The sequence below is a fragment of the Mesoplodon densirostris genome, chromosome 2, assembly GCF_025265405.1.
Source record: "Mesoplodon densirostris isolate mMesDen1 chromosome 2, mMesDen1 primary haplotype, whole genome shotgun sequence".
Classification (NCBI taxonomy): domain Eukaryota; kingdom Metazoa; phylum Chordata; class Mammalia; order Artiodactyla; family Ziphiidae; genus Mesoplodon; species Mesoplodon densirostris.
Window position 1 is genome coordinate 26,051,038 of NC_082662.1, and position 12,046 is coordinate 26,063,083.

The 12,046-nt window shown below is 56.9% G+C and overlaps 1 protein-coding gene across 1 annotated transcript; it reads left to right on the forward strand.

The window, feature by feature from the left end:
• Positions 1-1,479: 1,479 nt before the first annotated feature.
• HCRTR1 (hypocretin receptor 1) lies at positions 1,480-9,173 on the forward strand. The gene is made up of 7 exons (XM_060081628.1): positions 1,480-1,678; positions 1,868-2,046; positions 3,227-3,470; positions 3,834-3,949; positions 5,815-6,041; positions 7,137-7,258; positions 8,983-9,173. The coding sequence occupies exons 1-7, from the start codon at positions 1,480-1,482 to the stop codon at positions 9,171-9,173; spliced, it is 1,278 nt and encodes a 425-aa protein (XP_059937611.1).
• Positions 9,174-12,046: the final 2,873 nt, after the last annotated feature.

The following is a 12,046-nucleotide window of genomic DNA, read 5'->3' on the forward strand; positions in this document are numbered from 1 at the left end:
CTTGGGAGGGGGTTGCCCCGGCCCCCTCCCCTCCAACCCCAGTCCCCGGAGATCGGCCTTCGGGGCGGGGAGGCAAAGTCCCGGTGCAAGATCGGGGGACCAGCAGCCGAGGACGCCGGGGTACCGGAGCCAACAGGTGCGGGGCTTGGGGGACCCCCGGGCTCGGGGTGGGGGGGGTTCCAGAGGACCCTCGGCGGGAGCCAAGAGTCTCGGGAAATAACCTGGGTGCTGGGAGGCTGGCTCCCCGGCATGATCTGCCCTCCTCCCGGCAGGCAGGAGGACCCTCCTTAAGAACGCTTCGCGCCCTCGCTCCCCCCACCGCAGCCCCCACAGCCCCAGAGATGCAGGGAGGTCCCGCTGAGGAAGCGGGTCCGCCGGCGCCCGCTGGGGGTGTGAAGGAGACCCCTCATGCTCCCCGGGGGGTCTCCAGGGATCGGCAACCCTCCTACATACGTCCGGGGTCCTCCCTTCTCAGCCGGGGAAAAGACGGGTCTGAGCGAGCGAGGAGGGGCGGGGTGCGAGGCCGGATTTATGAATGAAGAGGGCGGCCCGCGCGCCGGTCCAGCGACCCCTGGCGGCCGCCGGGGCGCATCGCGGCCACGGGATTCAGGGGGGACTAGCGGGGGTTGGGGGCTGACGGGCCCAGCCCCTGTGCCTGAGGCTCTCCCCTCGCTTTCTGAGAGGTTGTCAGCTCCTCCCTGCACCTCTACCCACACTGTGTGTGTGCTTGCGTGTGTGTGTGTGTGTGTGTGTGTGTGTGTCCCCACCAGGGAGGGTCTGGCAGGTCTTGTGGGCGGGGCCTGGGTCTTTAAAAGCCTCCCTTGACCAGTTTTTCAACCAAAAATTCAGGCCTGTGACCTGACTCAGGAGAAAACATTTAAATCAGGATGGCTTCCCCTCTCTAATCTGTGGTGTTTGGTGGACTCAGACAGACCTGGAATAGCAGCTTTGTGACCTTGAGCAAGGGGCTCAACCTCTCTGAACTTCTATCTCACCCTCTGCAAAGCAGGGCTCTTAATAGTGGTAACCGGCAATGACCGTGAAGCCGGCTTCCGGTGCCAGTTTCTGGGTGAAGCACTCAGCATTCATTAGAGCTCATTACTCCTCAGCGGGGCCCTGTGAGGCCAGTTCAGTTATTACTCCACGGGATAGATGGGGAAACCAAGGCTGAGAGGGGTGAGGTAAGTTACCCAACTGGTATGAAATTGGGATGCAAGGCAGATCTGTCTTTCTCCATCGATTTCAGGCTCTCCATAACCCACATGACTGGGAGAATTAAGAGGAAGCTTCTCTGCAAGTTGCCTGGCACTCTCCCTCACATTCCCTTTTGCTTCCTTCAGAAGGTTTCAGGCTGGGACCACAAACACCTGAGTGCAAGACTCTGGGTCCCCTGAGGGAAGTGGGCTAAGGCCTGGCCCAGGGGAGCCCCTCCCTTGGGGGATCCTGGGACGTCCATCAGCTGTAGTGGCTCCTGAGCTCATGGAGCCCTTGGCCACCCCAGGGCCCCAGATGGGGGTCCCCACTGACAGCGGGGAACCGTCCCCGGTGCCTCCAGACTATGAAGACGAGTTTCTCCACTATCTGTGGCGTGACTATCTGTACCCGAAGCAGTATGAGTGGGTCCTCATTGCCGCCTACGTGGCTGTGTTCCTCGTGGCCCTGGTGGGCAACACGCTGGGTAGGTCTCTAGGTCCCTGTGGTGCTTCGGGCTTCCCCTGGGGACTGGGAGGGGTCCTGGGCCTTGCTTCTCTCCCCCTCCCCCCAGTCCCTACTGGGTACTGTGGGGGAAGGGTCTCACTGATGGGACCCGACTAGACTGGGCGTGGCTCTGCCGCCGGCCTCATCTCATCCCGCTCCCACCCTGCAGTCTGCCTGGCCGTGTGGCGGAACCACCACATGAGGACAGTCACCAACTACTTCATCGTCAACCTGTCCCTGGCCGACGTGCTGGTGACGGCCATCTGCCTGCCGGCTAGCTTGCTGGTAGACATTACTGAATCCTGGCTCTTCGGCCATGCCCTCTGCAAGGTCATCCCCTATCTACAGGTGAGCTTTGCCTGGGTGCCCCTCAGGACCCCCCTGTCATACCAAGTACAAAAACCATGGCCTTGCGTAGGTCTCGGTGACCCTCAAACTTGCCTTTTAGACAGGACATGGCTCAGTACCTCGGCAGTGTCATGCTCTATTGTTAGCAAGGGCAGGCCGCCAGGCACGACACTCAAGGACACAGACACAGACACAGCCCCGTATACTCATACAGAGATCGCCTCCAGGTCACACCCATAGACATACACAGAGGCATGTTCGGACACATGTACAGTCACTTCCAGGTACACGGGCACACAGTGGAGGAGAGAGGCGCAAGCCCACCGTGACCAAGAATGGGCCTGTTCCCTGATCCCAAGGGGGCAGCTTTGAGGTGGCTGGCTGGCAAGAGTCTCCTCCCCGGCCCTTCCGCTCCTGGCCGGGGCCTTCCTTCTCCCAGTGGTGGGCATCAGGCTGTCCCATAGGGTTGTTGGGCCGGAAGGAGAGCTGGCCAGAGGGTTGCATCCCTCGACCCTCTCCCTGTACCCCAGAGGGCAGGGGGCACTCCTGGAGCCAGTGCCCCTGCGCCTCTGGCCTAGGTTCATCTCTGCCTCCCAGAATGAGGACTCTTTTTCCTCACAGCCTGGGGAAGGGATAGGATTCCAGGGCAGAGAGAAATGCCTCTTGGATTTCCCATTATTTGGAGGTTTCCCACTCAACCCATTAACTCTGGCAACCCTGAGAATAAAGACAGGCAGGTGAGGAAATCCACCTTAGGCAAGTTATTTAATCTTTCTTGCTTTAGTTTCCTTACCTGTACCTTGGGGGTAAGAGGACACACCTCAAGGGTTGTTGTGAGGATAACGAGAACAGTGGCCGGCACGAAGTCATTTCCTAACGTGTAAATTATTATTCATAGTAGGGAGCACCTACTGTGTGCCAGGTCTCAAGCTGGACCTTCTCCATCCATAATTTCATTTATTCTCACAAGAATCCTGCCAGGTGGATGATACATTCCCATTCTGCCTACGAGCCTGAGAGAGGGTGAGTGATTTGCCCAAATCTACACAGGCGGTAAGTGGCGGAGTCAGGATTTGCACTGCACCTGGCTGCCTGGTATTTCTGGGCTGGGAGCTCCGTCACTCACCCCATGTCTCTGGGTGGCCCCCAAAAGGACTGACATTGTGTCCCCGTGGGGCAGGCCGTGTCTGTGTCAGTGGCAGTGCTGACTCTCAGCTTCATCGCCCTGGACCGCTGGTATGCCATCTGCCACCCCCTGCTGTTCAAGAGCACTGCCCGGCGTGCCCGTGGCTCCATCCTGGGCATCTGGGCCGTGTCGCTGGCTGTCATGGTGCCCCAGGCTGCTGTCATGGAATGCAGCAGTGTGCTGCCCGAACTAGCCAACCGCACCCGGCTCTTCTCTGTCTGTGATGAACGCTGGGCAGGTAACGGCGGGAGCCTTGGGCAGGTGTCCCTGAAGTGGGCACCTCCGGGGCACACACCCCCAGAGCAGACATCTATCAGGGCACTTTTGGGGTGGGCACCCAGGGGTGGGTATCTCCTGGGAGGACACCCTAGAGCAGGCATCTACCGGGGATACCTCTGGGGTGGGTACCTCCTCTAGTATAGACATCTGCCAGGGGTCCCTCCAGGATGGGCTGGGTAACTCCAGGGTCTCTCTGCCATGGCACCTGTATGGGGCCCAGCTGCTTACTTTGGTCCTAGTCAGGGCAGGGTGGTATTGCTAAGCAGGGCAGGCTGGGGGTTCCCAGACTGAGCCCAACCCGTGCATCTCTTGGCCCCTGCAGATGATCTCTATCCCAAGATCTACCACAGTTGCTTCTTCATTGTCACCTACCTGGCCCCGCTAGGCCTCATGGCCATGGCCTATTTCCAGATCTTCCGCAAGCTCTGGGGCCGCCAGGTGAGGCCCACTCTGGTGTCACTGTCTGGGCTGGGAGGGGACAGAGGTACTGGTCTGAGGGAGTAGACAGCCCTCTGCCTTCAGAACATGCCATCCTGGCTGCAACCAGAGAGGCAAGGCCTAGGCATGCGTCAAACTCAAGGCCAAAAGTGCTAGTGCCGGCCCTGGAACCGAACAGTAACTGACATCCTTCTAATATCAGTAGCTGCCAGTTATTGCACCAGGCACTCCCAGCTAGTCTTGCATCCTCTTCACCACCATACGTTATCCCCACCTTTTTTTTAAAAAAATAAATTTATTTCTTTTATTTTTTTGGGCTGTGTTGGGGTCTTTGTTGGTGCACGCGGGCTTTCTCTAGCTGCGGCGAGAGGGGGCTACTCTTTGTTGCGGTGCACGGGCTTCTCGTTGCGGTGGCTTCTCTTGCTGCAGAGCACGGGCTCTAGGCGCGCGGGCTTCAGTAGTTGCAGCATGTGGGCTCAGTAGTTGTGCCTTGAGGGCTCTAGAGCGCAGGCTCAGTAGTTGTGGCGCACGGCCTTAGTTGCTCCGTGGCATGTGGGGTCTTCCCGGACCAGGGCTCGAACCCGTGTCCCCTGCATTGGCAGGCGGATTCTTAACCACTGCGCCACCAGGGAAGTCCCTATCCCCGCCTTAATATATGAGAAAACTGAGACCCAGAGAGGCAAAGCAACTTCTCCCAAGTCCCTCACCAGTGAGTGTACGATCAGGGACTAAAACCCAGGTCTGTGGGGCTCCAGTGCTCGGTTCAGTTGCCACGACAACAGTAACACCTCCGTGTTGCTGCCCAAATTGGGCACTTTGCTTGCAATGTCTTCACAACTATCTAACCAAAGAAGCAATGTTACCCACTTTACAAATGCTGAGTAAGGGCAACCAATCTGCCACGGCCAATGAGTGGCAGAGCCTTTCTGGTTCCAGGGCCTTCCTTCTTTCCTCTATTACAAACTGACCAACAGCAGGGGTTTTTTGGGGGGGGATGGTTTGCCATGGGAAGGGGTGCTCAGAGGCCCTTGGCACTAGCGGGGTGAGTCCTGGATCAGCGCCTGGGCAGGGAGAGGAGGCTGGCCAGAACACGAGCAGCCTCGCGCTCCACCAGCGCTCGCCATCTGCTCCTCACAATGCCCCGGTCCAGAAGGCAGGAGTCGCTATCCTTATCCAACAGGAAAAGCAAGGTTCAGGAAAGAAAAGTGAGTTTACCAAGGTCACATAGCTCGTGAATGGCTGAGCTGGCCCTAGATCCCAAGTTTCCTGAACTCTAGCCCCACGCCCTTCTGTTGTGGGGTGATTCAGGTGTCCAGTGTGGGAGAGGCTTTGAGAATATCTGTGGCTGCTCCAGGAGCCTAGAACCACCATAGGCCTATCGGCACTGACCTAGGCTGGGACCTGTGCTCTGAGGCCCAGGCCATTCCATGCTGTCCACCTGCACGCCCCTTGCTCAGGCCTCCCAGAGTCAGGCACAGACCGGGGGAGGCACGAGTCATCCAACCACCCCTGTCGCCACAGATGGAGGTGGTGATTTAAGGAAGATGGATGGGTAGCTGGAAGGATGTTCAGGCCCCAGGCTGTGACCTGGGGACTTGTCAAGGATCCCCTACCTCATCTACAACTAAGGGTGAATAATACCGTCCCAAGAGGCGTATTGTGGGTGGTCTCATGATGAGCTAATGGAAAACGGAAGTACACTCAAGTGTACTTTATCATGAATATTAGGCTCCTTCCTGCTGCAAGGGTTTGTTCCCTTGCCCACCTCCCCCTGCCCCAGGGTCCAGCCTGGAGCAGGCCCAGCGAAGCAGAACGATCCTCCCAAGGAGCTGTACCCACCGCTGCTGTCTGTGTGTGCTGGACAGATCCCCGGCACCACGTCGGCCCTGGTGAGGAACTGGAAGAGGCCCTCAGACCAGCTGGAGGACCAGGGGCAGGGCGTGGGCGCAGAGCCCCCGCCTCGGGCCCGTGCCTTCCTGGCCGAGGTAAAGCAAATGCGAGCTCGGAGGAAGACGGCCAAGATGCTGATGGTGGTCCTGCTGGTCTTTGCCCTCTGCTACCTGCCCATCAGTGTCCTCAATGTCCTCAAGAGGTGAGAGTGCGTGGGGAGTGGTTGGGGGTGGGGAGAGGTGGTGGGGTCAGAGGAAGGAGCTCTCTCTGCTTCGGAGAAAGACCTGGCTCCACCGCTCATCCACTGTGTGACCTTGGGGGAGCCATTTCTCTTCTTTGAGCCTCAATCTCCTCATCTGTAGAATGTGAATAATAACCGGCCTGCCTCCTAGGGCTATCGTGAAAATTCTCTCATCTGGGCACTCAGTCATCAGGTTGTTAGGGCTGGGAACGGAGTGAACGAGTGCACGGGACAATGTCCTGCATTCGTGGAGGCGACATCTGACGGGAGAGAGAATGGACATGTATTACAATGTCAGCCAGTGATACCTGCTTTGAAGAAAAAATAGGGAAAGGGGATAGAGAATGACAGTGACAGAGGTTGGTGGGGTTAAAAAAAATGTTTTTTAGATGTAATGGTTAAAAAAAAAAAAAAAGCCTCTCTGAGGAAGTGACATTTGGCAGAGACTTGAAGGAAGGGAGGAACCACACCCACAGGTGTCTGGAAGAGTAGCAAGTGAGAGGCTGTGGGGTGGGGGTGGGGAGGGGGGCAGGGCAAGACCCTGGGCTCTTTGCCATGAGACAATCTCAGTGTGTTTGTGCTTGGTCACTTCCTGGCTGTGTGATCTTGGACACTTTGCTTCTCTGAACCTCAGTTTCCTTATTTGAAAAATGGATGATGTCTATGACTCATCATGCTGCTACGGGCATGGATGATAAAGTGGAGGGGGAGCCCCAGGGGGTCACACAGCTGGTGACTGAGCAGAGGTACCCTGGCCCCTGTTCCTAGGCCCACTCTCGTCATACTTTCTGTGCCCAAGAACCCCAAACTGTTGTCAGGACCCCAGAGTCAGAGGCCCAGGAAAGGGCTACCTGGTGGACGGAAGGGGCAGTGGGACTCTTGTACTTTACAGCCATTCATGAGCTATGTGACCTTGGTCAACTCGCCTTCCTTTTCTGAGTTTTCCTGTCTGGTAGATGAGGACGGTGACTCCTGCTCAACATAAACACACACACACACACACACACACACACACACATCTATCCCATTTCTGAGTGTCCTGCCCCCTGGTCCTAGGGTGTTTGGGATGTTCCACCAAGCCAGCGACCGAGAAGCCGTCTATGCCTGCTTCACCTTCTCCCACTGGCTGGTGTACGCCAACAGCGCCGCCAACCCCATCATCTACAACTTCCTCAGTGGTGAGTGGGCTGGGGACGCAGAGTGACTGAGGGTGGCAACAGTCCCCAGGACAATAGTCTCCCCATCTTCAACCCAGGCTGAATAAAGCATGCGGGGAAGGATACACCTGCTGCCTCCTGGGGATCATGACCCTGCTCTGGGGACTCCCACTCAGGGGGAAGACTTGTCCCCGCCCAAGAGCCCTGGTCTGAGTGGGAGACAGGCCACACTCCCAATAGTGGCCAAAGAAGGTGACCAGCACCAGGATCCAGTTTTGCAGATTATGCAGACCACTGAGTGGGTGGGAGCGCAGGGGCTGGGCCAGCTCACCTCCACCCTTGCTTGATGCATGCACAGCAGGACTGCCAGTCAGCCAGTCTGGTCAACACAGGCTCCAGATGGAGCCCCTGCCTGAGAAGATGACTGCATAATCGAGGCATCAGGGGGAAGGGAGGGCCACCAGCGAGGCAGCCCAGGGCCAGGAAACAGGTTCCCCATGCCCAGCTAGACACGTGCTGGCAGAGTGGCCCGAATTTGGGGGGGCTACCCCTGAATCCACCTGCCTCCAGCACCAGCCCTCCCACTCTCCCTTCTGCAAGTCCAGGCATCCCTGGTCCCCTGCCCGCCAGCCCAGGCCTCCTCTCTCCACTGTCCCATAGCCCCCACCCACCCCCTTCCACTAGCTCCTGGTCTCAGGGTGGAAAGGCCCCACGCTGGGCCCCCGCCTGGGCTCAGCAGAGTGTGACTCACCAGACCTCTGACTCGGACCAGGCCTAGAGAACTGACCAGATGACTGCTCAAGCCTGGACAGACAATCTTTGAGAAAATGTTGAAAGGTTAAAGAAGGGGCTGGGGTCAATGCTGTAACCCTCACTGAGACTAAAGAATTACTCAACAAAGGCTAGCCAGGTGGTTTCCAGCTCAGAGGAGAGAACAGAAGGGATGAGCAAGCGGCAGAGGACACATCAGGCAGACTTCCTGACCTGCATTTCTTCGTTTGGTCTACATTTACGGAGCGCCTACTGTGTGCTCAGCCCTCTGCTGGGCACCGGCCAGGCTTGCGGGGTGATTGAAACATGGTTGTTCAGTTCCAGCACAATCTGTTGCCTGGTGTCCTCTGACTGTACAGGTGGCTGTGGTGGTCCCTCCTTCCCCACTGTCCCCTACCCTTTAAGCGAAGGCTTTGGAATTAGAACGGGGCCCAAATTCTGGCTGGTGACCTTGGGCAAGCCACTGCACCTCTGTGTGCCTCTGTGGAGTGAGGCTAAAGGACTCCAGGCCTCCAGGGTGCTGGGGTGAGCTGGGCGACAAACTCAGGTGCCCAGCACAGTGCCTTGTGCAAGGGCTGCTGCCGCTGTCATTTTCATCACCATGGGGCAGAGATGGGGAAAGCCTAGCCACAGATGGTGAGCCCTGAGCCCCTCCTCCTACCCGCCAACGAGGGCAGAGGTGACCTGAGCTCCCTGAGCCAGACAAAACGTTTTCAGCCAGGCTCAGAGCCAGAGCGCAGTCAAGGAATCAGATGAAAATTGCATTTCTCCTTGGGAACCTGCTCCAGGGCCTCTGTCCTCACTCTCCCTGGCAGTGACGAGGTCGCCTTGGGGCTCCCTCCTGCCCAGCTCTACCCTTCCCTCCCACCCTCTCACAGGCAGCTTGGCTGGAGCTGCGTGGGTGTCCCCGGGCCCAAGGCCCCTTCCTGCTGTTTCTGTCTCCTTATGGCTCTGTCTTCTGTCTCTCAACCAAGGCAAATTCCGGGAGCAGTTTAAGGCCGCCTTCTCCTGCTGCCTGCCTGGCCTGGGTCCCTGCGGCTCTCTGAAGGCCCCCAGCCCTCGCTCCTCTGCCAGCCACAAGTCCTTGTCCTTGCAGAGCCGGTGCTCCGTCTCCAAAGTCTCGGAGCACGTGGTGCTCACCAGTGTCACCACGGTGCTGCCCTGAGCGAGGGCCATCCTGGTGGCAAAAGTGGGTGCAACCTATCCCCTGCCTGGGCTGCTCCTCTGGCTACTGGGGGACCTGCCCCCCACTCCTCGTGGAAAGACTGCTGGTTGCAGTGCGAGGCCGGGCTCCTCGCCTGGTTTTCTGCCTGTTTAACTCTGGGCAGTGTCACTTCCCTTCTCTGAGCCGCGTCCCCTAAGCGGATTGATGTGAGGATTAAGCACGCTCAGGACAGTGGAAAGCTCTCTGTAAACTGTAAACTGTCATGGACAAGATTAACGTTGTGTTCCCCTCACTTGGCTATACCGCACAGTACCATCCATCACTATCATCCTTCCAGAGCTTGGCCCTCCTCCCAAAGACCCCTCTCCTACCCCATCATAGGTCTTCCCTGGAGTCTGCTATAAGGGTCCCAGCAGGCATTTCCATCTGGTCCAGGGGCTCTAAAGCCCAGGCTGCACTTGGCAGTGCTCCTTGAGGCCCACGTGAACTAATCTGAGCCCAGCCCTAACAGAGCCCCACCCTCACCAGGTGCCAAGTGCACACACCACAGCCTGGACCCCGTTGGTTGTGCAGTGATAGAACACTCTCCACGAGGCCATTTGGTATGGAGGCCAGCAGCCTGAAGCAACTGTAATTAAAAGCCTGGCACTGAATGTTCCCTTTCCTTGTCATTGCACAAAATCTGTGCTTTTTAGGTTAGGAGTGAGATGGTGGGGAGGCTAGGGGAGGAGAGAAGACAGTGCTGGAAGGCAGCTATCTGCTGACCCCTCCCACCTCTCGTCCCCTCACACACGGGATCCCAGATGGCTCCTGGGCAGGCCTCAGAGCACACGTGCTCCTGCCCCCTCACGTGGCTCCGATCCTCTGATGCCAGGACCTCGATCCTGGCCACATCTGTCTGCTCACGGGTCCAGCAGTCTATGGAAGGTAAGGGGTCTAGGGTGGGCAGACAGCAGGGTTGACAGACCGATTTACTGTTATCTTCACCTTCTTGGAAATCAGGGCTTGCATTTATTTTCTATGAACTCACAGATTAAAAAGAGAAAGCCAGAGACTGGGCTAGACGTGCTCCATCTGCCACCAAGATGATTAGAGGGCTGCCAGAGGCCCTGGTCCTTGCTGCCAGAGCAGGAGGTGGGAAGCAGTCTGAAGGACTCTCTCCTGAGACGAGTGGGAGACATCTGGCAGAGGCCAGCTCGGCGATGCGCACCGCTGGGTCTGCTTAACCTGATTAATGACCTCACCCGTCAAGAAGTGGGGCAAACAGCGGCTCCTGCCAGGGGCCCAGCCCAGGAATGCTTCAGCACCCCTCCTCGTAGGCAGAGCAGGTGGAGGGAGCGGTCTGAGCACGTCATCCTGCTCTCCAGATGACTCGCCAGCCCAGCTCACGTGAACACTGCCTCAGATGTGCAGCTGTTGCCAGAGGGTACAGGGTGTCTGTCCCGCCCATTCGCCACTCCCCTCCCGCTAGCCTTAGGATCCAAAGCTGTTTGTCAAGTCTGTAGCCAGGCTTGGAGGGGCAGTGTGTGGAATGAGGTGTGAGGGCTGACGCCCAAGCCCAGAACCAACCATGCCCACAAGGAAGAACCCAGGTCCTGGGTTCCTCAGCCCCAGCTGATCACAAAGGTGACAGAGCGTGATTGACACTGCTCTAGACACAGGTTTCAGTAAACACTTGGCTCAGTGGGAGCAAAGAAACAACAGAAGCTTCCCCTAATGGCTGCAGTTCTACTCTATTCTCTGCGGGTTGAACCCAGCACCATGGTGGGCCTCAGGCCTCCATTTTGGGGGACTCAGATGAACTCAGAGCTGACCAGGATGCCATGGAATGAAGCTCAGTAAACAGCTTCTGGAGAGCCCGGGACTATCTGGCCTAGGGAAGGGAGGACCTGGGGGAATGTGGTGGCAGGTTCCAGATATTTAGAGGGCTGGCATGCAGGAAGGGGTGAAGTATGTTCTGGGTGGCCCAAGAGAGAAAACCATAGCCAATGGGTAGTATTTTCAAGGTGGTGGGACTTGGAATCCACATCAGGAAGAAGTCCCTACTAGTCTAGGAGGAAATGGGCTGCCTGGAAAGGCACCGAGTTGTCACTGGAGGTTGGCAAGCAGAGGCCAGACTCAAAGTGGGGTGATGGAGGGGGTTCTAGCTCTGCATGGGGGCTGGCCTCTGGGAACTGGATTCCACCTAACTCTAGGATTCTAGAACGACAGCAGCCCAGAGGAGAACCGGGGCTGAACTGGCTAAGCCTGACATACCTGCCAGGCCTCATTGAGATGCTTACCCAACCAAGCAGGGAGGAGAGCCTGTTTTCTTATCTTCATCCCCCAAAACAAAAGGATTAGCTCACGATTACCCATCCTAAGGTCCCCCAATCAAACCAAAACGTCTGGTGTCTTGGCTTCGGATTGAAATTTTGTCAGATCACTGTAGACATTTGGTATAGACTGATTATCAAGCTGATCTGAAGATCCAGCTGGCAAGTACAGATGTCTGCACTTAATAAAAATGGGGAGAAAGTTATGACTTCATAAATGCAGTTTGTCTGGAAGATTAAAACTCGGGTTTGAGATAATAAAAAGGCCAGGCTGTGAAACGTCTGGGGTGGCTGTTTCTAGCCCAGAATGCCAGCCCTAAAACTGTTATAAAACACACGGTCAGCTTCTTGGACTGAACCTGGCAAGGTTAGACTTAACCTGAAGTTAAGTTACACTTAACTTCACCCCAGGAAGTGAGAGCAGCCCTGTGGAGGCATGTCCCCCTGAGCTGTTTCTTTCTGCATGGCGTGGTATATACTATGTACTTAAATATTCGTTGAATGTAAGAATAAATGAGTGACTGAATGGATAAGCATATGAACCTGTAACTGGGAAGG